This window comes from Tupaia chinensis, unplaced genomic scaffold (genome assembly GCF_000334495.1).
Source record: "Tupaia chinensis unplaced genomic scaffold, TupChi_1.0 Scaffold000112_1, whole genome shotgun sequence".
NCBI lineage: Eukaryota > Metazoa > Chordata > Mammalia > Scandentia > Tupaiidae > Tupaia > Tupaia belangeri.
Genome location: NW_006159576.1, coordinates 1168107 through 1191190, shown reverse-complemented (window position 1 = coordinate 1191190; position 23084 = coordinate 1168107). Strand labels below are relative to the sequence as shown.

The 23084-nt window shown below is 38.6% G+C and overlaps 1 protein-coding gene across 3 annotated transcripts in view; it reads right to left on the bottom strand.

Annotated features, from left to right (window-relative positions):
* The window catches only part of EDEM3 (ER degradation enhancing alpha-mannosidase like protein 3), a 100357-nt gene extending 77277 nt beyond the window's left edge, over positions 1-23080 (bottom strand). For all 3 annotated transcript variants that reach the window (XM_027770085.1, XM_006143867.2, XM_027770086.1), the window contains exons 1-2: positions 22920-23080; positions 17960-18005 (exon numbers count right to left, since the gene is read on the bottom strand). In XM_027770085.1, the coding sequence (XP_027625886.1) occupies positions 17960-18005; positions 22920-23080 (207 nt within the window). The remainder of the gene's footprint in view (positions 1-17959; positions 18006-22919) is intronic.
* Between the last annotated feature and the right edge of the window lie 4 nt (positions 23081-23084).

The window sequence follows — 23084 nt, the reverse complement described above, 5'->3', positions numbered from 1 at the left end:
CCTGGTGGGTGAAAAAATTTTTTTTTTTTTTTTTTTTTTTTTTTAGTTTTTCTATAGGGTACGTGCATTCATTAGAGAGAGACAGAGAAAGAAAGATAGAAATCATCCCCTAATGGCCAGGAATGGCCGTGCCACCATATCTTCACTTCCAGTCTCCTCGGGGAATTATGGGCATGTACACACACGTGCCAGGTGTGATTTTCGAGCCAGTGGTTCTGGTACTTGAATCACTTAGCTGGACATGTGAGATCTAGCACCTTAACCTCCATACCACTTTTGGCCCTTGATAATTAATTTTTAATAAACACTACCAATTTGAGGTCACCAATGTACATTCTTTATAAGGGGTAGGATCTTCAGAAAGTTCATGGGAAAATGTGCACTGTTAAAAAACAAAAACAAAAACAAAAACCTATGCCCAAACTTTAAAACTTTTTTACACCAAAATAAAACTGCATTTTAATTCCGTTTTTTCATGAACTTTTTGAAGTCCCCTCAGAGATTATCAAGAGTATACCTTTGCCAAATACCCTGGATTAGTTATCTTGTGTTTCATTATTAATATGGATAAACATCTTTTTGTATTAGTCAACACTATGTCTTTTAAGGTCTGCTTATAGCTTTTGTCCATTTTTCTATTTTTTTTTTTTTTGAGAGGTTTTTGCTATAGGGCACATGCGCTGGTCTTTTGTTGGCCAAAAAAGACTCTATACATTATGTCTGTTATATACAGTAAGTATTTTTCTCTTGTCTTTATTTTTTAACTTTACGGTGTTTACACCATAAGCTTTAAATACAAGGAGACTTCAAAAGGCTCATAGAAAAATGGAATTCAAGTTTACTTCGGTGGGGAAAAAAAAAAAAAAAACAGAAATCCAGAGCCAGCAAATGGCATGGTGGTTAAGGCACTGGATCCCACATGGCCACCATGCAGTTTGAGTCCCAGACCTGGTAGCTTAAAAATCACGCCAGTTGCATGTGTGTACATTCCCAAGATCTCAAGAAGAGGATGGAGAAGGGAAGGTAGTGTGGCCATCCCCCTAAGGGGTGATTTCTCATGTTCTCTGTCTCTCTCTGTCTCTGGAGAGCCCACGCATCCTATAGAAAGAAAAAATTAAAAACTGAAACCCATGCAGTTTTTTTCATAACAGTCATTTTACCTGAATTTTTTGAAGATCCTCCTCCCTGCCCCCTACATAATTAAATCTATCAGATTCTTCGTTTATGGTTTTTGGATTCAGCCATGCTTTAAAAGGCTACCTGAGCCTCTAAAAACAGTGCTTACATTCGTTTATTTTTTAGTGTAAGGAAGAGGTAATTTACTGAGTAAAAGTATACTCCTGAGAGGTAGGAGTGGACCTCAGTGGGCAGAGGAAGAATGGCTCAAAGGCCAGTACTCCTTTTTTTATGTTTAGATATTTACTCCATCTGGAATCTACTATTATTTATGGTATTTAACAGCAATATAATTGCTATTTCTTCTCACAAAATAACCAATTTTCTAAATACTACATTTTAAATAATCCATCTTTTCCTCAACTGCTTGAAATACTGGTTTTAAGTGTTCAGAATTGTTACTAACATGTTTCCATGGTCTCCATTCTGCTCTACAGACCTGCTTGCCTATTCCTACTCCAAAACCATACTCTTAATTATTCTATCTTTGCAGTATGCTTTCTGTACTTCTCTGGAAGACTTTAAATTTCCTTAATATTCTATTAAAATTTTAACTGGCAGAACCTAACTTAAGACAAGTCTTCCCTTCTTAGTATAACATATATCTCTGTATCTTAGATCTTCTTTTATAAATTCAGTTTTTTTCCTACAGGTCTCACATATTTTATAATATTGATTAACAGATGCTTTATAGTTTGAAATAAATGGGATTTTTTAAGAATGACCATGACAGATCATTTCTGGTCCAGATAGTGACAAAGCACATGCAGAAATCTTCCTGCATATCCACTATGACTACAATTAAATGAATATATTTTTAAGAAATAATACATTCATGGGGTCTCCAAAAAGTTCATGGAAAATGCATATTATAAAAAATTATGCATAGATTTCAAAAAATTTTTGTAACAAAATAAACTTGTACTTTAATTCCATTTGCCACAAACTTTTAGAAATACTCTTGTAGGTAAGCTTGGAAATAAGAAATTTTGAAGTTCCAGGAACAGCAGGTGGCATAATGGTTGAGGTGCTGGACTCCTACGTGGTTGACCAATGTTCAAATCCCAGGCCTGGAGGCTTGTTTTCCCACATTCCCTCTCTCTCTCTCTCTCTCTCTCTCTCTCTCATTCTCTCATTCTGTCTCTGGTCACATTTAAAATAAATAAAAAATAAATAATTCTTAAAAAAAATTTTTTTGAAGTATCAAAATGGATAATGGAGTAGGGAAGATGAGCTGTGCTGACCACAACACGGGTCATTAGGAATAAAGACGAGCTTCCGTGGGATTTATGTGAACACCCAAAGGGTATGAGAGCTGGCGCTGATGGCCTGCATACGTGGCCGAGAGCCACAGCAGGCCTTTTCAGCTGGATGGCTACTTCCGTGAACCTGGACTGGAGCGTGATCACCTAAGGGCCACGGTCTTACAAGAAAAGGAGAGAAACAAGAAAGGCCTGCTCAACTTTTGTATTTTCTTCACTGAGAGACTCCCTAAGCTATCCTAAAATTAATAAAATAGTGATTAAGAAAAAATAGATAAAGGTCAGAATCACTGTGTCAACTCATTTTCAACTTGAGACAGTATTTGTTAACACCCTGCCAAGAACAGCAGGCTTAACAGACTCAGACCTTTTCCCTCTCAATTCAGGATTTCTGCCAGTTACATTGTTGCCTGCAGCCTTCACTCCACAGGATCTCCCTATGTACAAGTTTCAGTTACCACACTTCAGTTACATAAATACCCAACAACACGGTTCAAATTTCACTTACCACGGTGTATTAACTTTGAGTGACTACGTAAAATACAAACTTTGATGCCAGTTCTTACCCTACAAATCACTACAGTAATAGATGCTCAGCATGACCAGTGGTCAATCACATGGTCAGGTCTGTCGGTGACTGATCACTCTGCATGTGCCTCCCAGTTCACCCACTGACTCCAAGTGCGTAGTTGTATGACCTCCTTGTTACCCAGTAAAATCCTACATGACAGTTTACAAGAACAGATAACTGAAAGGGACTCCCAGATGGTCCACTGCAGTTCAAAATCGCACAGGGCACATGTGGGTGTGTGCCCAAAATCCCAAGAGGAGAATGGAGGAAAAGAGACTGGTGTTGCTATCCCATCTGGGGGCTGATTTCATTTCCTTTTCTCTATCTCTCTCTCTGGCAAGCACATATACCTTAGGACAAAAACAAACAAACAAACAAACTTAGAAAAAGAAGAGAAAAAGATGAAAGTTCAGGGAAAAAAGTAGTTAACACTAGAAGTAAAATTCAAACTGAACACAAATGGGATTATACGAATAATAACTAACCACAGCAATGTTAACACTGCAGCAATTCAAGAGACTCTAGATATGCTGCGAGAGAAACTTTGTAAAGACCAAATTACTGAAATAAATTAAGAAAGTGGTTGTGAAATAAAGAACAGTCATGTCACAGAGAAAGTAATGCCTACAAAAAACTTCCCTTTAAAGAAACTCCCAGAGAGATTTCATAATACTGAAAGAGCAAAAGATAAAATGCTTAAAGCAGATCCAAGGTTAAAAAGGAGTACAATTCACCAAGGATACAAAAGATGCTTCCTCTGTATCCTAAGTTATTCACTGAGAAGGCAACACACACTCTTTAAATAATTCTAAATGAGTTTTTGGTAAACAAAAACACTTTAAGTTTCAATGCTTCTTGGGCCAACCCCATAGATTAGTGGTTAGGGGAGCCAGATCCCACATGACCAACCCTATGGTTTGAAACCTGGCCCCCCAAGGTCTTGAAATGTATACCAGGCTTATGTGTGTACATGCCCCAAATCCCAACAGGATGGAGAAATGGAGAATGGATTGTAGCATGACCATATCCCACTGTCTGTCTCTGGTGAGAACACAACACCTTCTGGCAATTAAAATAAAAATTCTGGGGACCAGCAGTTAGTGTAATGGCTGGGTTGCTGGGCTCCCATGCAGTTGACCACAGTTCGAGTCCCGGACCTGGTGGCTTAAACTCACGCCGGGTGCATGTGCTTGCGAGCCCAAGATCCCTAGAGGAGAATGGAGAAGGGATTGCAGCGTGGCCATCCCCTCCTGGGGGGTGATTTCTCGCCTTCTATCTCTCTGTCTTTCTCTTACTGGCAAGTGCATGTGCCCTATAGCAAAAACCTCTCAGAAAACAATAAAACAAAAAAATTCTGTTGATTTTAACATTTTGAATTATAGTATACTAAATATTAGTTTTGCTATTCATTTGTCTATATACTTATAACTATCAGAAAGACCATTTTTAACATTTTGACAAAGATTTTTGAAGGTTCATAACATGTGCATCCTAGTCTAGAACCATAGCTCACAGAGCTGCCAGTGTCAGAATTCAACTTAAGAGGAGTTGACATATACAATTTTTTTTTCCTTTTAAAGAAATTTATGCTATAGGGCACGTGCACTTGCCAGAGAGACAGAGAGCAAGAAATCACCCTCAGCCCCAGAAGGGATGGCACGCCACAATCCCTTCTCCTCCATTCTCCTCACGGGATTTCAGGAACACACACACACACACACACACACACACACACACACACACACACACCCAGCATGAGTTTTACGGCACCGGGTCCAGTTCTCAAACCACAGTCGACTACATGGGATTCAGCGATGTAACCATTACACCATCTGCTCGTCCCAACGTACATGATTTTCTATGACTCCTCCATTTCTGAGTTTTTCATTCATCTTCTGGTCGCCTGGTATCCTGAGATAGTTCATTGTTATAAGAGTATCATGGTTATTGTATTTATCTGATATTCCTAGATTAGGTGATCTCTGGCTTTTCTTATACTTGAAGAACAGTTTTGAATGGTTATGAAATACTTGAGACAGAACTTCTTTACTTCAGAAATTGGAAGATACAGTTCCACACCTTTCTTACATTTATTGAGTATTGCTTTGGCAAGGTTTCTAAGACTAGTTGAATCATTTAGATCTTGTATGGCTTGTTTTTATTACTCAAATGCCTACATGATTCTTAATTCTTTTTTTTTTGGAGAGGTTTTTGCAATAGGGCGCGTGCGCTCGCCAGACAGACAGAGACAGAGAACTAGAAAGCGAGAAATCACCCCCCAAGAGGGGATGGCCACGCCGCAATCCCTTTTCCTCCATTCTCCTCTCGGGATCTTGGGCATGCACGCACACGCACCCAGCGTGAGTTTAAGCCACTGGGTCCGGCACTTGAACCACGGTTGACTACATGGGAGTCCAGCGACATAGTCATTACGCTAACTGCTGGTCCCAATGATTCTTAATTCTTGAAGTCAGCAAAAATACGCACAGTTACTGGGCAAGCCGGTAACACAGTGGTAACAATAACAGGACCCACACAGGAGAGGTCCTAGGTTTAAGACCTGAGACCTCCCAGAACATGCTGAGAGTATACCTGTGATCCAAACTGACAGACTGGGGGGAGATCTCAGCATGGGGCCACTTGGGGGTGCCTGTGTTTCTTTCTCTCTCTCCCTCTCTCTTGGAAGAAATAACTTTTAAAAACATATCTATACATATATTCTTAAATCTATGTCCAACTCTCTTCTACTACCTCTCTCACTCAACTCCACTGTCTAGCTTCTAAACTCACACGAGCAGCAGAAAAATACAATAGCAACCAGGAGCACTAAACGCATGGTGAACAGAAAAGGGAAAAGAAAAATCAAAAAATGTTTTAAAGATTAGCAAATACAAAAAAACTTTGAGGACTGCAACCCCTCTGGTACTGAGAAAAACTGACTATTATGATCCTTTCACTGAGGATTCTAAGCAACAAGCATTTTGATATAATTAGAATCTATATATAGCTATTAAATTCTGAATTTAATACTTTATAATTTAGTATTACAGGGACCAGCAGTTAACGTAATGGCTATGTCGCTGGACTCTCACGTAGGCGACCACGGTTCGCGTCCTGGACCCGGTGGCTTAAAACTCACACCGGCTGCGTGTGTGCGTGCGTGCCCAAGATCCCAAGAGGAGAACGGAGGAGAAGGGATATTGCGGCGTGGCCATCCCCCCTGGGGGGTGATTTCTCACTTTCTGTCTCTGTCTGTCTCTGCGCGCGTGCCCTATAGCAAAAACCTCTTCAAAAAAAAAAATTTAGTATTACATATAATTTTTCAGCATAAGTTCCTCATTACTTGTACGCGTATCTTTTCACATGTCAAATTCCTAACTCCTGAGGCCAGCAGGTGGCGCAGTAGTTAAGGCACTGGATTCCCACATGGCTGACCGCAGTTCGAGTCCTGGACCTGAAGGCTTGCCTTCTCACTTTCCTTTTCTCTCTCTCGCTCTCTCTCAAACTGGTCAAATTAAAAAGTAATAACAAATGAAATTAAATAATTATTTTTTTAAAATTTCCTAACTACTTTCTCATGTGCCAATTCCAATAGAACTGATTTAACAGAATGCACTTTATGTTTTATTGGTTTATAGTTTCATATTTAATACATATAGACAACACTCAGAAGTAGACATTTTTTAAGTTAATATGTTTTGAGAGACTTTGTAAAAGGCCATTCAAATGTTAATTTTGTTGTAAATTATTTCTTACTATTTCTTTTGATTTTGATTTTGGTCAAAAGATCAAGAGTGATCATTCTTACTCAATATTTCAAAATACTGCTTAAAAACTTTATATTACTATTTTCAGGGTTTTACAAAACACATACATATACACAAACACCTCTGTCTGAAATTAAATATGAAGTGAAACTCCAAATTAAATGTGACATTCAAAGCCTGAACTTACCAAGAAAACAAAAATATTAATAGCAATTGCATACCAGAATAATCAAACAGGGGAGTTCTGAACCAGGTGTAAAAATACTCAGACTCTTTGTTTTAAGATTAAGAATAAAAATGAAACCATAGCCTATTCATTTGGTTAACCACAAAGCAAAGTACAGATGGCTTGCACAAATCCAAAGCAATGCATACGTGGCAAATCGACAGCCTTAGCAGACTTCAAACATCCTGGTTATTTATGGTACAGTAATTTCTCCTCTCCAGAATGTACTGCCAAAATGAGGGGAAAATAATCCATTCCGATAAAGATTCCGTGCCTTCAAAAACACTTAATTATCGCTCAGAAATAAAACTCAGATGATAAAAGAGTCCTATATAAGTAGAACATATGCCTACCTAAAGCAAGAGCAAAAATAAAACAAAACAGACCACCGTACGGCAGACTTCCACAGCGAAGCCTGAATTTACGAGGACTCTGAGGAGACAGAACTCTACAACACTCAAGTCAGGGCAGCTTCAAAAACTGACTTTTTAATAAAACTGACTCTAAAACAAGTTAAAGGCAAGAGATTTCTACTCTACGGGAAAAATAATAAATAACTCATTAGTTACAAAAGTTATTAGAAATATGAAATAAACTTAATTTTCAATAAATTTTGTACACTTTCAAATGTTTTATTCTAGATCATTACTGTTCCACACTTTTCTTCTTAAGGCAGATAAAATATTCCTTCCTAAAATAAAAACTAAATGACATTTAATAAACCATCTGTCACATATTGATAGCATATGCTAATTACTGATAGAATCTGCACAATTTAGCAGTTCTCATTCCAACCTCCACATCAAACTTCCCTCATTTCTTTTATTCACCATTTATATGCACTCACCAACATTTGTCAGGTGATTAGGGGGTCCATTTATCTCAATTATTAAGTCATCAGCTTTCTGTACTGAGCGTTTTAGATATCACATATTATGAAGTGTTATGAAGTAATGAGAAACTAGTACCAAAATGGAGCTGTCTTATAAAATTTTAAATTAATCACTACGGAATAGAGTTTTAGCATACTTTTAAGTTTGCACTTGAAGTTACATGAGAACAAGTTTCCCAATTCTTCGATATGGCTTAATCAATTTGGTTTTGGTCAACGAGAAATTAAAATAATATTAAATAAATAATGAAAAAAGTTATAATGATATAAAGTCCTAGACTAACAGACTTTTAAAAATCGTAACAACAGATTCAGAAAAGGCATTTCACATAATTCAATACCCTTTCTGATGAAAATTCTCAGCAAACTAGAAAAGGGTATGTAACCTGACACAGGACATTTAATTTTTTAAAAAGTAGCTAACTTCATACTCAGTACTGAACAACTTCTTTCTCCCTAACAACAGGAAAAAAGCAAGGATCTCATCACTTCTTTCAACATAATACCTGCAGTTCTAGCCACTGCAATAAGGCATGAAGAAGTAAAATCCATACAGATTGGGAAAAAAGATGTAAATGTCTGTCTGTATATGACACGACTGACCACATGGACAATCCCAAGAAATATACAAAAAAATACCTACTAGAAATAATACGTGAGTGTAGTAAGACTGCAGGACGTAAGGTTAATAGGCAAGAAGTTACTACAGTCCTCTGTTACCATCAATGAACAACTGGAAATTAAAATGTGAAAAACATCGAAAATATAAAATACATATGGATACATGTAACAGAGGATGTACAGAGACACATACATTGAAAGCTACAAAACACTGCCAAAAAATTAAATAAAAGGACATGACAGAGACACCATATTCATGAATTAGAAGATTCACTGTTGTTAAGAAGTCAATTCTCCTAACTTGATCTATAGATTCAACACAACCCCAAACAAAAGGCTCAACTGACAATATAATTCTAAAATTTACAAGGAGATGCTAAGGATATAAGACAGTCAAAACCATTTTGAGAAAGAACAAAGTTGAAAAACTTGCATTGCCTGGGTTCAGGACTTACTACAAAGCCACAATAATCAAGACAATGTGTAAGGACAGCTATTTAGATCAAATTTAGAACAAAATAGAGCCCAGAAAAAGAACTATGTCTATATGGCCACCTGATTTTTCTTTTTTCTTTTACACTTATGTGAAAAGTAGTTCAATGGGGAAAAGATATTCTTCTCAACAAATAGTGCTGGGATAACTGCCTATCTGCATAGAAAAAATATGTCAACCTTTACATTACATCATAAAAAAGTCACCATTAAGGTGGGAGGGTTAGCCAGTGGCATAGCGGTTAAGGTGTCTGGATCTCACATGGCTGACTGCAAGGTTCAAATCACAGACCTGGCAGACTGAAAAACACACCAGGCATGTGTGCATGCATGCCCAAAATCCCTAAAGGAGAATGGAGGGGAAGAGCTGTGGCATGGCCATCCCACATAGGAGTGATTTCTCTCTCTCTCTCTCTCTCTCTCTGGTGAGCACATACACCCTGTGGGAAAAGTGGGGGATAAAAATAAGGAAAGAAAGGAAATTAAAATGCTAAGCACAGATTACAAAAAAATATCTTAAAATACGTATGTGATAAAGGAATAATATCCAGAATATATAGTAATTTTTACAATACAGTAAAAATAGGGCAAAAGACCTGTTTTTAAAATGAACAAATGATGCAAACAGATGGTTCATCAAAAAAAGATATATGAACAGAAAATAGGCACACGGGAAGAAATTAAACATCATTAGTCATCAGGAAGAATCAAATTAAGATCACAATGAAATACCACTACGTACCAACTAGCATGGCTAAAATTAAAGATGGAAAATACCAAGTGTTCAAGAGAATGTGAAGCTAACTGACACTCATACGTTGCTGGTAGGAAATGGAAAATGTTACAGCCACTTTAGAGAAGTTTGGCAGGCAGCCGCTTATAATGTTAAACCTACACTTACCGTGACCTAATAACGCCATTCCTAGGTGGGAAATACACAAAAGTGTATATCCATAAAAATTTGCATCCATAAGTTCATAGCTGCTTTATTTATAATAGCCAAAGTCCAGAGATAAGTCAAATATTCAACCAGTGAAAGGATAGACAAATCAGGTTCTATGACATTAATTGATACTACTAAAGGGAATCACGACACATCTCCAACAACACGCATGCACCTCAGAAGCATCAACTAAATGAGAGAAGCTGAAGCAAAAGCCTACATACTGTATGATGCCATTTATATAAAATCCTAGAAAAGGGAAAACTAAAATAATTAAAACATCAATGACTGCTAGGGATCAGAAGTGTGGAGAAGAAATCTTTTATTGTACAAAGGAGCATAAGGATAATCTTGTAAGTGACAGAAATGTTACATGATTGTGGTGGTTGTTAAACAGTTATTTACAATTGTCAAAACTCAAATGTGCACTTAAAATTGAAATTGTATTATAAGTTAAAGTTGGCCCTCCATGTCAACAGGTCCTACATTCTGGAATTCAAACCAACTATAGATTCAAAATACTTTTTAAAACACTGGTTGACCCTGTACCTGTTGGACAGGTACAAACTTTGTTGCCTCATTATTCCGTAAACAATAAAGTATAACAACTATTTACACAGTAACATTTACTTTGTATTAAGTATTATAATCTTCTAGAGATTATGTAAAGCAGGAGCCAGCAGGTGGCTTGGTGGTTAGGGGTGGACCTGGTCTTAGACCTGGCAGCTTGCTTTTTCACTCTCTCTCTCTCTCTCTCTCTCTCTCTCTCTTTCCTCCTCTCTGGTCAAATTTAAATTTAAATAAATAAATAAAGTTAAAATAAAATAATTCTTAGAGAGGTTTTTCGCTATAGGGCGCATGCGCTCGCCAGACAGACAGAGAGAGACATAGAGACAGAAAGCGAGAAATCACCCCCCAGGGGGGATGGTCACGCCGCAATCCCTTCTACTCCATTCTCCTCTCAGGAACTTGAGCGCACACGCTCCCAGTGTGAGTTTAAGCCACTGAGTCTGGGACTTGAACTGCAGTTGACTACATGGGAGTCCAGCAACATAGCCATTATGCCAGCTGCTGGTCCCCAGTACATCATTTTTATGACACTTGAATATACACAGATTTTGGTATCTGCTTGCAGGTAGTCCTGGAGTTGACACCCACAGAGACCTCAATAACATTAATTAAAGATCAGATTATACTGAGTTAAAAATCCTACTTAGCTATCAGAATGTTAGAATACTCAAAAATATCTTGTGTAATTTTGGCTGAGTTTTAGTATGTGATAAAAGTAGAGGCCAAGAAACAATGACTAACACATGACAGTCTCACAATGGTATACACAGAAAGAAAAAAACATAAATTTCCACCTACCCAACCCCATTGTTAATACCACTTCTAGAGTACTTTGACGAACTATTACAAAGAAATAGCAGAGGGGCCAGCAGATGGCGTATGGCTAAGGCACTGGACTCCCATGTGGCCAAGTGCAATTCCAGTTCCCGACCCAGGGGCTTGAAACTCATGCCAGGAACATGTGCATGCCCAAAAGCCCAAGAGGAGAATGGAGGAGAAGGGATTGTGGCATGGCCATACCGCCAGAAGGTAATTTCTCACTTTCTGTTTTTCTGTCTCTTTGGCAAGCACACGTGTCCTACAGCAAAAATCTCTCAAGAAAAAAAGAAAAGAAATAGTATGTATAGAATTTTAGAAGCAGAAGATTAAAAAAGTTCTAGAAGTGGATGCATTACAATATGAATGCATTAGTACACTTAAAAATAGCTAAAAGAGGGACCAGCAGTTGGTGTAATGGCTATGCTGCTGGACTCCCATGTAGTCGACCGCTGTTCAAGTTCCAGACCCGGTGGCATAAACTCATTCTGGGCGCATGTGCATGCATGCCCAAGATCCCGAGAGGAGAATGAAGGAGAAGGGATTCCGGCGTGGTCATCCCCCCTGGAGAGTGATTTCTCGCCTTCTATCTCTCTGTCTCTCTCTGTCTTTCTGGCAAGTGCATGCGCCCTATAGCAAAAACCTCTCAAAAAAAAAATGGTTAAAAGATTAAAATGATAAATTTCATGTTATGCATGTTTTTTGTCATAATAAAAAAGCATGAAAAAGAAAAATTAGGGGAGGGCTGGTCCATAGAGCAGTGGTTAATTAAGCACTGGGCATTGGAAGTCACATGGCTGACTAAGGTTCTGATCGAAGCTCCAGCAGCTTCAAAAACATGTCAAACAAATGTGTATACATGCCCCCCAATCCTGACAAAATAGAGAAAAGGAAAAAAAAAAAAAAAAGAACTGCAGTGTGACCATGCCCCATTGGGGTGTTTTCTCCCTCTCTCTGTTTCTTCTACAAAATCAATTGTTAAAGGGGTTATTAGGTATGATCCTACAAGTGAAAGGAAACCGTACTCACTAGCTCTTTCCAAGTTTATGTGTAACGTTAGGGCACTGCCAAAGGACAGCTTTTGCTTTTCCAATTACACTGAGCTGTCCTCAGGACGTAGGAAAAACACTGGGAGAACACTGCCACATTAGAGAGCCCAGATCCAAAATGTTCTCTTTGGGTGGCCTAAATACACGCCATGCCGTCATCTAAGTTAAACTGCAAACTGAGCTCAGCATAAATACCCAACACGCTAACAAAAGCCCTAAAGTGACTATGGTCTGGGGTTCAATGAGGTCATACAGAACTGCCAAAACAAACATCAAGCTTCGTGTCATTCGGAGAAAAGAGAAAGTCACCTGTGTGTTTTACTATGCGTGAGCGAGTCAGACTGGGGCTAGAAACGTGTCAATCATAATGTTATGTCAATAGTTGATAAAATCAGAAAAACTCTGGATACAACTCCAGGAATGGCAGATATGTAGTAATCTACCTAAAGCTGAAAGGACATTTTTACTTCTAAGAAACATTAGTAGAACCTCTATTTCATTAATAAAAAGGAAAAAAAAAAAAAAAAGCTCAAAGGGCACATCTCTTGGACAGGAAAGAAGATGTGTGCTGTATGGAAGTGCTACGTACAATCTGAGAAAAAGTTGAGTTAAAGCCTCAATAAATTTTAGGATGATGAATTTGATCTCAGGCAGATAAAAATGATTATGATAGCAGCAATTATTACTAGTAGCGTTACTAGCAGTAGTAATTTTGTATACAGCGCTTCCTATTTGCCAGACAGTATCTAAACCCTTTCATTGTATTAACTTGCTTAATCCTTAGAACAACATTGATTTCTAGCCAGTCAAATTTCTGTCTCCATTTTACAGAGATTAGCCAACAGGCTCAAAGAGATTAAGTAAATTCCCTGTGGTAACCCTACTGCTGGTTGGTGGCAAGAATCACCCCAGCACCAATCACCTCAGGATGTCCCATTCCAAGCCCAGACTTCTTGCTCTTTATTACTGGATTGTTGGAAAAGTCGCGACATATTTTTCTATATAAAAATGCGTCATGGGACCAGCAGTTGGCATAATGGCTATGTTGCCGGATTCCCATGTAGTAGACCACGGTTCAAGTCCCAGTAGCTTAAACTCACCCGGTGGCTTAAACTCACACCGGGTGCGTGTGTACCCTAGATCCCAAGAGGAGAATAGAGTAGAAGGGATTGCGGTGTGGCCATCCCCCCTCGGGGGGGGGGAGGGGATTTCTCACTTTCTACACGTGCCCTATAACAAAAACCTCTCCAAAAAGAAAAAAAGTATTGATATAACTTTTTGCTGTTTACCTACAAGGAACATGATATTAAAGATACTGTGCTTTATAAAGAAGGGCTCCTATCATAACAAGTTGAATTAAACTCACCCATCTATATGAGGCCTTCAAAAAGTTCATGAAATATGTATAGTATGAAAAAAATATGTATTGATTTTAATTATTTTTGCACCAAAACAAACTTGTACATTCATTCTATTGTTCCATGAACTTTCTGAAGTCCCTCATAATACTATTTTGGTTGAATACCTTTGGAAGACATTTATGAGCCAGCTAAGATGTAAGGGTATATATAGCATAGATTCACTTGGCCATCTCAAAATTATTAGCCTACATTTGCTAGGTTATGCTTTGCCCAAAATGAATTAACGAGGGACAAATAATTTTGAAAAACATATTAAGAGAATGGCTGGGGCCAACAGTGCTTCAGGCAGCGGATTCCCACATGACCAACTGTGGTCTGAATGCCAGACCCAGTGGTTTTTAAAACCATTACAGGCGTGTGTGTGTGTGTGTGTGTGTGTGTGCATGTGCGTGCCCAAAATCCTGAGAGGAGAATGGAGACGAAGGGACTGTGTTGTGGTCATCCCACTTGAGGGTGACTTTTCACTTTTCCTCTCATTGTCTCCCCCTGGTAAGTACACACACCCGATGGCAAAAATCTAAAAAAAAAAAAAAAAAATTAAATAAAAAAAAGCAAAACTAAAAAAAACAAAGCTATAATTTCTATGCTTAAATATATCCAAAACCAGGTGCCTCATTAGCACAGTAGGTAGTGCATCAGTCTCATGAATATATCCAAAACAGGGACATAATGGCATAATGGTTACATATAGTTGACTGCAATTCAAGTCCTGGATCTGGTGGCTTAAACTCACACCAGGCACATGAGCGTGCATGCCCAAGGTCCCAAGAGGAGGATAGGGGAGAAGAGAGTACAGCATGGCTATCCCTCTCAGGGGGTGATTTCTTGCTTTCTACCTCTCTGTATCTCTGGCAAGCACATACACCCTATAGCAAAAATCTCTCATGAAGTAAAAAAAAAAAAAGGGGGTGGGAGTAGGGAGTAGCAGGTGGCATAATGGTTAATGCGTTGGACTCCCACATGGCTGACTGCGGTTAGAATCCCAGACCTGGTGGCTTGCTTTCTCACCTTCCCTTTCTCTCTCTCTCTCTCTCTGGTCAAATTTTAAAATAAATAAATAAATAAATAATAAATTTAAATAAACAATTATTTTTTTGAGAATCCAAAACTTTATCACCATTACATTCTAAAAACATTAAGAACTCAAAATGTGTTCTTACTAAATGTATACTATAAAAGAGAACAAGGATTATCAAATACCAAACATGTTTTAAAAATATAAAAATGCAGGGGCCAGCAAATGGTGTCACAGCAGTTACATTGCTGGACTCCCACATGGCCAACCACAGTTCAAGTCCAGGACACAGTGGCTTGAAATTCACACCAGTCATGTGTGCGTGCGTGCCCAAGATCCCAGGAAGAGAACAGAAGACAAGGGATTGTGGTGTGGCCATCCTCCCTGGAGAGGTGATTTCTCACTTTCCCTCTCACTGCCTGTCACCCTGTCTTGTCTGTCTGTCTCCCTCATTCTCTCGGCCTAAAGTGGAAAAAAAAAAAAAAAAAAACCTCCTCCTTAAAAAAAAATATTGGGGGAACCAGCAGTTAGCGTAATGGCTATGTCGCTGGACTCCCACGTAATTGACCGCGGTTCGCGTCCCAGACCCGGTGACTTAAAACTCACGCCGGGCACGTGTGCGTGCATGCCCAAGATCCTGAGAGGAGAATGGAGGAGAAGGGATTGCAGTGTGACCATCCCCCCTGGGGGGTGATTTCTCACTTTCTCTCTCTATGTCTCTCTCTGTCTGTCTGGCAAGCTCACATGCCCTATAGCGAAAACCTCTTCAAAAAAAAAAAAATTGGGAGCAGCACTTAGTGTAATGGCTATGTCACTGGACTCCCATGCAGTCAACCGCGGTTTGAGTCCCGGACCCAGTCGCTTAAACTCACACTGGGTGAGTGTGCATGCATGCCCAAGATCCCGAGAGCAGAAAGGAAGAGAAGGGATTGCGGTGTGGCCATCCCCCCCCACGTGGGGGGTGATTTCTCACTTTCTGTCTCTGTCTTTCGGGTGAACGCACACACCCTATAGCAAAAACTTTTCCAGAAAAAGAAAAAAAAAATTATGTACAAATGCGTAAAGTATATACACTCAGATGTTTGTAGATAATGAAAACTGATAATGTTGACGTATAAAGATATTTGGTTAATATATAATGAAAAATGAATTCACAAAACCAGTTTAAAGTAGAATTAAAGTTAATTCTCTAATGAACTTCTCCAAACTACATTTCGTAGACTGTCACCATAAAAAAAAAATGCTGAGACATTTTAAAATGTAAAAATAAGGTGGTAATTAATTCTCAGGATAATTTGATTGAACTCTTCAGAAAAGCTCAGTATCACTAACATTAGAGAAATGCGGAGGAAAACAGTGAGATATCACTGTTAGAGAAGTTAGAATGGCTATATCAAAAAGACAGCAGTTAGCATAATGGCTATGTCACTGGACTCCCACATAGTCGACTGCGGTTTGAGTCCCGGACCTGGTGGCTTAAAACTCACGCCGGGCGCGTGTGCATGCATGTCCAAGATCCCAAGAGGAGAATGGAGAAGGGATTGAGGCATGGCCATCCCCCCGGGGGGTGATTTCTCGCTTTCTATCTCTCTGTCTCTGTCTGGCGAGCGCATGTGCCCCATAGCAAAAAAAAAAAAAAAAAAAAAAATTTCTCGAATAAAAGAAAAAAAATAACAACAGCTGAAAAGGATGGAGAGAAAGGGATATTCTTCTACACTACTAGTGCAAATCTAAATTAATACAGCCTTTATGGAAAACAGTACGGAGGTTTCCCAAAAACATAAAAACAGAACCTACTTATGATCCAATTTATGATCCAATAATCCTACTACTGGTGCATACCCAAAGAAAATCAGAATGTCACAAAGATAGCTGTAGTCTAATGTTTACTGAAGCACTAATTCACAATAGCCAAGAAGTGGAAGCAAATTAAGTGTCTACCAACTGACAAGTAAATAAAGAAAATATCAGAGCGAGAGAGACAGACACATAACGAACACCACTCAGCCATTAAAAAGGGTGAAATCCTGTCATCTGGCATTAAATGGATGAGCCTGGAAGACACTGCTAAATCAAATAAGCCAGGCACAAAAAGAGCAATATTATGAATTCTCTCTCATATGTAGAAACTGAAAAAAGAAAAACAAATGGGCTCATAGAGGGAGAGAGAGAAAGAGTGACTGCTAGAGTCTGTGAAGGGTAAGAGGTAAGGGAAGAAATAAAGGGATGCTGATTGACAGAATAAAACTGCAGATAGACAAAAGGAACAAAGTCTAGCGCTACAAGATACAGCGGGGAGAATACAGGTGGCAACAACTTGCTGCGTGTCTCAAAGCGACTGAAAGGAAGGATCCTGAATGTTCCTGACACTAGGAAAGACAAATGGCTGAGATGATGGGCATGCCAATTATCCCCAATGAATCATGACGCACTGCATTCCTGTGCTGTAAAATTACCCTGCATCTCCACAAATATGTACAATTATACGTTAATAAAAAAAATAAAGTAAATACAACAAATTCTTTTCAAAATTACACAATTTTATACATAAAAACTTTTGAACTCTAAAATTTGCTTGCTATTTCATCTACATTGTTGGGCAACAGAGCTCCAGAACTTTTCACTTAATAAATCTGAAACTGTGAACTCTAAAACATTTAAAACAATATGGATCAGTAAAATATATTCAATTCAGAGTCCATCAGGGTATAATTTGGACTCAGGCTCAGTGAAAATGTATCTCATAAGCCGTGGTTTTCTCCCAAGAGTTTATAAAGCAATATTATAAACAGTTTTTTTTAACTAAGAAAATAATTTCCCTTAAGGCCAGAGATACATGTTTACATCTATATTATCTAGCCCCATAAACCTTCAGTGAACACTGTTGATGGTACCCCAGGAAACTGCTTAAATACAAAGTTTCATAACCTAATTTTAAATTATTCTTACCTATGCAATAAATAGGTTCTCTAAAATCCATGACCAGGAACCCTCTGGTAAGCCTATGTTTGTCCTGTTTTTTAAAAACTTCCCTTTAAAGAAAAGTGCTAGTAATTTAGGTTTCCAAATTCCCAGCTGACTGTGCTCGCATAGTAATCAGCTCACATAAACGGTAGTAAAGATAAACTTTCTACTTACCATATAGTTACCATATGCATGATCAAACATTTCCAGTACTTGATTCCTAATTTTAAAAGAGCAGAAATGGAAAAAAGTTAAGTATGTCCTAGTGATCATCTTTCAAAAATTAATTCTCCCTCATGAAAATATACGAATTAAAAAAAAAATTAGTTAGAAGTGGACGTAAACAGAGTCAGGAGATACTGTACAACAGTCAGCAGACAAGCTTTCATGAACTCGCTACACAGAGCTGAGTCAAACTTTTACTACTGTGGGTAATTCGCATAAAATTCATCTGATGATTTTTTTCTCAAAAATTAATGAATGATATATGTCATGATCAGACAGAAGAAATCTGAGGTTGAATAACCATTAACTCTTAACACAGTTCTTTTACCTATCTGTCTTGAAGGGGAGACTATTGCTAGAGAACTCACAAAAGAAACAATTATTAGTACTATTTACTGATTATCCTACATGCTCTATTAAAAGAGAGGGAGGGTAGTGTGTATATTGATATAAAATAACACTCTATTCAGCCTCTGTCTTTCCCTCCAAACTAAATAAAGTCACTAATGCCTAGTTCATATGAATAAGTATCACATTTTTGAAAAGCACATTTATGATATACTCTGTCCCTCTAAAGAACTGTCAAAAATCAAATAAATAGGATTTACCTCTTATATGAGAAACACTAATGCTCACGAGACCTGTGTGTGTTTGACTACTTGTTTCTCGAAATCTCCAACATGGCTATTCAAAACGGAGATTTCTGATCTCCACAGATTACCTACATCAAAACCTGTAGAGTGATGACCAAGGAGAATGACTTTCTATTAAACATTCTCAAGTTCAGGGGCTTGACGACTACAGGAAAAACTACAGAAGTAATAATAATTAACAATGACAACAAAATAATTAGAAAAAATAGCTTAACAAATTTTTTATTAACTCTTTTCTCAAAATTCTGTTCCAATTATTAATGGCTACTATCAAAAAAGAAATAATGTGGCTGGCTATATTTTTATTAAGCCTCCTGTTACATTGCAATTGTCATTTTAAACATTGTAATCACAGATAATGAAATATGGGTAATAATAAAGATGGTAGACAGAAACGACCTAAAATTCCAGGCTCCTGGTTGTAATCAGCAAAACTGAGTACACTCAAACTTACAAACTATGAATAAGTCCTGACAACTTCTGAATAACCATCCAAAAACACCTGTTAAAAACAAGTTCTTACCTCTACTTTGCTAAAACATTAATTCTTTCTAGGTTTATATATACACAACTATACTTACATATATTATAGAATATGAATCAAGTGATCTTAGAAAATTATGAAATAAAGAATCCCTCTAGACAGTTCATTATTACACTACAGGTAACAATCTCTCAAATTAGATATAGGAACCAGAAAAAAAATGTAAAATGTCCCTTTTAAGCACCACTATCAATAAATGGAGTACAGAACTCTTCGGTTTCCGTCCCTGAAATGGTATTAATTCAAGCTATTACCAAGAAGTAGAAATTCCTGTAATTGGTAATGGCAGAGCCCAGACATGCATACTGGAGGTGACATAAGCTCTACCTTGCTAACCCAATTTTGCAGGCAATCGATTTTTAAGATTATGAGTAAATTCTGATTGCATACAAGGAGGACACACTATCTAATCCTTCCATTTACTTGGCACACAATCAGTAAATTTCATAATACATACTTTGAAGTAGAGATATTTAATATCCAGTTGCATTCTCTTTGATTTATAAGTATTAAGAGAGTCATATGTAAATATGGAATGGTACAATTACTGTATTAAATCAAAAAAGTTTCTGTAAGACTTTCTCTCTATTCAACTGGAAAAATGCATTAGAAATCCATCTGTAGTTAAAAAATTACGTCTCTCTTCATTTAACATCATTTCTATGTCAGTTTTTTTCTAAAGTTACATTTCCCACCAATTAGCTACACAAATTGGGTTGTTTTGTACTTATTTTTTTAATGAAAAGAAAACATTAACAAAATCTCCTGCTGTAACATTTAAATATATATATGTTACATATATATACATACGTGTGCGTGTGTGTGTATTTGTGCATATATATTTTTGTTTTGTTTTTTTAACTCCATTAAGGATAAGACTATATTTGATCAGGTCAATAATTCTACGCAAGCAGCCAGGCAACTGCTTACTATTCCTGGTGATCTAAGTCTTTATCATCTGTTTGGTTTAGGGGTGTAGGAAAAAGGGTGGGGCATTTTCTGCTTTTTATCACAAATCATTATTTAAGCTTTTTTAAAAAACCACCAAGGGGGACCAGCAGTTGGCACAATGGCTGTGTCGCTGGACTCCCATGTAGTCGACTGTGGTTCGAGTCCTGGACCTGGTGGCTTAAACTCACGCCGGGCGCATGTACGTGTGTACCCAAGATCCCGAGAGGAGAATGAAGAAAGGATTGCGGCGTGGCCATCCCCCCAGGAGGTGATTTCTCTCTTTCTGTCTCTCTGACTCTGTCTATCTGGTGAGCACACGCGCACTATAGCAAAAACCTCCGCGCACTATAGCAAAAACCTCTCCAAAAAAAAAAAAAAAAAAAAAAATCACCAAGGTAGGGGTGTAGGAAAAAGGGTGGGGCATTTTCTGCTTTTTATCACAAATCATTATTTAAGCTTTTTTAAAAAACCACCAAGGGGGACCAGCAGTTGGCACAATGGCTGTGTCGCTGGACTCCCATGTAGTCGACTGTGGTTCGAGTCCTGGACCTGGTGGCTTAAACTCACGCCGGGCGCATGTACGTGTGTACCCAAGATCCCGAGAGGAGAATGAAGAAAGGATTGCGGCGTGGCCATCCCCCCAGGAGGTGATTTCTCTCTTCCCAGGAGGTGATTTCTGTCTATCTGGTGAGCACACGCGCACTATAGCAAAAACCTCCGCGCACTATAGCAAAAACCTCTCCAAAAAAAAAAAAAAAAAAAAAAATCACCAAGGCAAATCTAATGAATCGAATGTCAGTATTCTGAAAATTCCCAGAGGGGAAAGCAGTCAGTCCTTGTGTATCTGTGCTCTATAGCACCAGACTCTTACTCTAACTTTATTCTACAGGAAGGCAATCTAAATTTACAATCCAAAATTATAATTTCACTTTCATAAAAGATCTCAAATTTGGCTCAAATCTCAAGACAATAGGGCTGGACTTTTTCAGTTAAAAATTAATTTTTTGTCAAAAATTAGTTATGTAATGATTCTTTGTGCAAGTAAAAAGTTTTAATAAGAGAGTGAGAAAGAATAAGATACTTCTCTTTTAAGACTTATAAAAGCACAGCAGAGTGGACTCTGGGGTCATTCCCACCTGGGTTTGAACACTGGCTCCCAAAATTACCAGTTCTGCAACTTTAAACAAGTCAACTTGAAGTCTCAATTTCCTCTTCTGCAAAATGGGAATCACATCTACCTCATTAACAAATAGGGAGGATTACAGAAATAACATTTTAATATGTAAAATGTACCAGAACGGGGTATTCAATAAAAGTTATCAGTATTACATACTAATGACTTGTAATAAGAAATTTTAAGCTACTTAAGAGTTTCCTGGTAATTTTGCTGTGATACTTCACACTTTTTTCCCCCAACAAGCAACTTTTGTTGCTATTTTACTTAAAACCCAAAAGGAGACACTTGCCATGATTTAAATAAAGTGTGTTATATAAAACCTGACGGTTTCTCCTCTCCTTCATCCTAACCCCAAGATCATTTTTCCACTTTTTCTGAGTTTAAAAAAATTTTCTTTAAAAAAAAAAGTTGAATAGCACTGTGCATATTATTCTACAATATGCCCTTCTGGGATGGGGGTGCACCTTGGGTATACCCTTCGCAGCTTTCTAATGACGTACCTCCTTCCCAATGTCGGAATATTATTCCATAATCAGATGCACTATATTCAATTATTTCCCTATAAAGAATAGCTCTGTTCTTTCAAAATGCACTTCTTTGTACACCTATCCCCCAGAGCTTGGAATACTTCAGGGTAGATTCCCAAAAATGAATCAAAATATGCGCACTTAAAATTTCAGGAGATACTTCATTACATTACAGCAAATTCACACTCTAAAGTTTTCTTCACGCCTTACCTAGCCAGTACTGTAACTCTGTGTTTTCTATTTATTAATCTGATGGGCAAGACCAGCTATCTGGTTTTATCTTCATCTTACATTTATGAGGTTGAGTAACTTTTCATGGTTACTGACCGTTTGCATTTCCTCTTCTGACTTAACTGTTCATGCCTTTTGCCTATTTTCTACTGGTGCTTGGCTTTTTTCTTATTCATTTGTGGGACCTAGAGTGTTAGTATTACTGACTGAATTAAATGCTGCAAATGTAAATGATAATTTTATGGCACTTTCAGGACTGATAAAACTACTCAGAGTAAAGTGAGCAGGTATACTTCATCGGGGCTTTTGAATGCCACTACCAAGTATCTGTCCTATTATGAAAATGCAGTCCAAGAAAACACTGCAAGGAAATAGTAAAATGTGTAAAGCTCAAGTTCCAATGAACGCCCCCTTTTCCATAACAGGTGTAAACACCATTTCCTTAACTACTGTAAGATCAGCAACATTCTCCCAGCTGGCAGCTCACTTGTGCGAGAAATCGAACCATGCCTCGGGCCAAAGGCAACCGCAGGACTGCGGGACGCAGCGACACGGGCTGTAGCCCCCTTCACGGGCCACTGACATGGCAGCAGCGCTGTCACACTGGCCTCGAGGAACCCACACATGTCACCGACGGCCCAGGCCCCACCCGACAGCGCCGGGTCACATCGCGGACAGCGATTCCCACCTTCCCAGACCCTGTCCACCCCGTCAGGGTCCTCGCGCGGCCCCGGGAGAAAGCGCTGCGCGCCGGGTCGCAATGACAGGCATCTTGCCTGGGTCAGCCTCACCGGGAAACCCACCCCGGGCTGCCAAGCACCCTTACCCAAGCTTCTGCTTCTCCTCCCTACTCATGGGCGCGGCCCCAGCCGTCCACACCGACGTGGCCGACACCAGGCAGAGCGCGGCCGTCGCCGCCACCAGGCTCCATGGCGCTCGCAGGGGGACCGGGCACCCACAGACCCGGCCGCCGCCGGCTTCGCTCATGGCC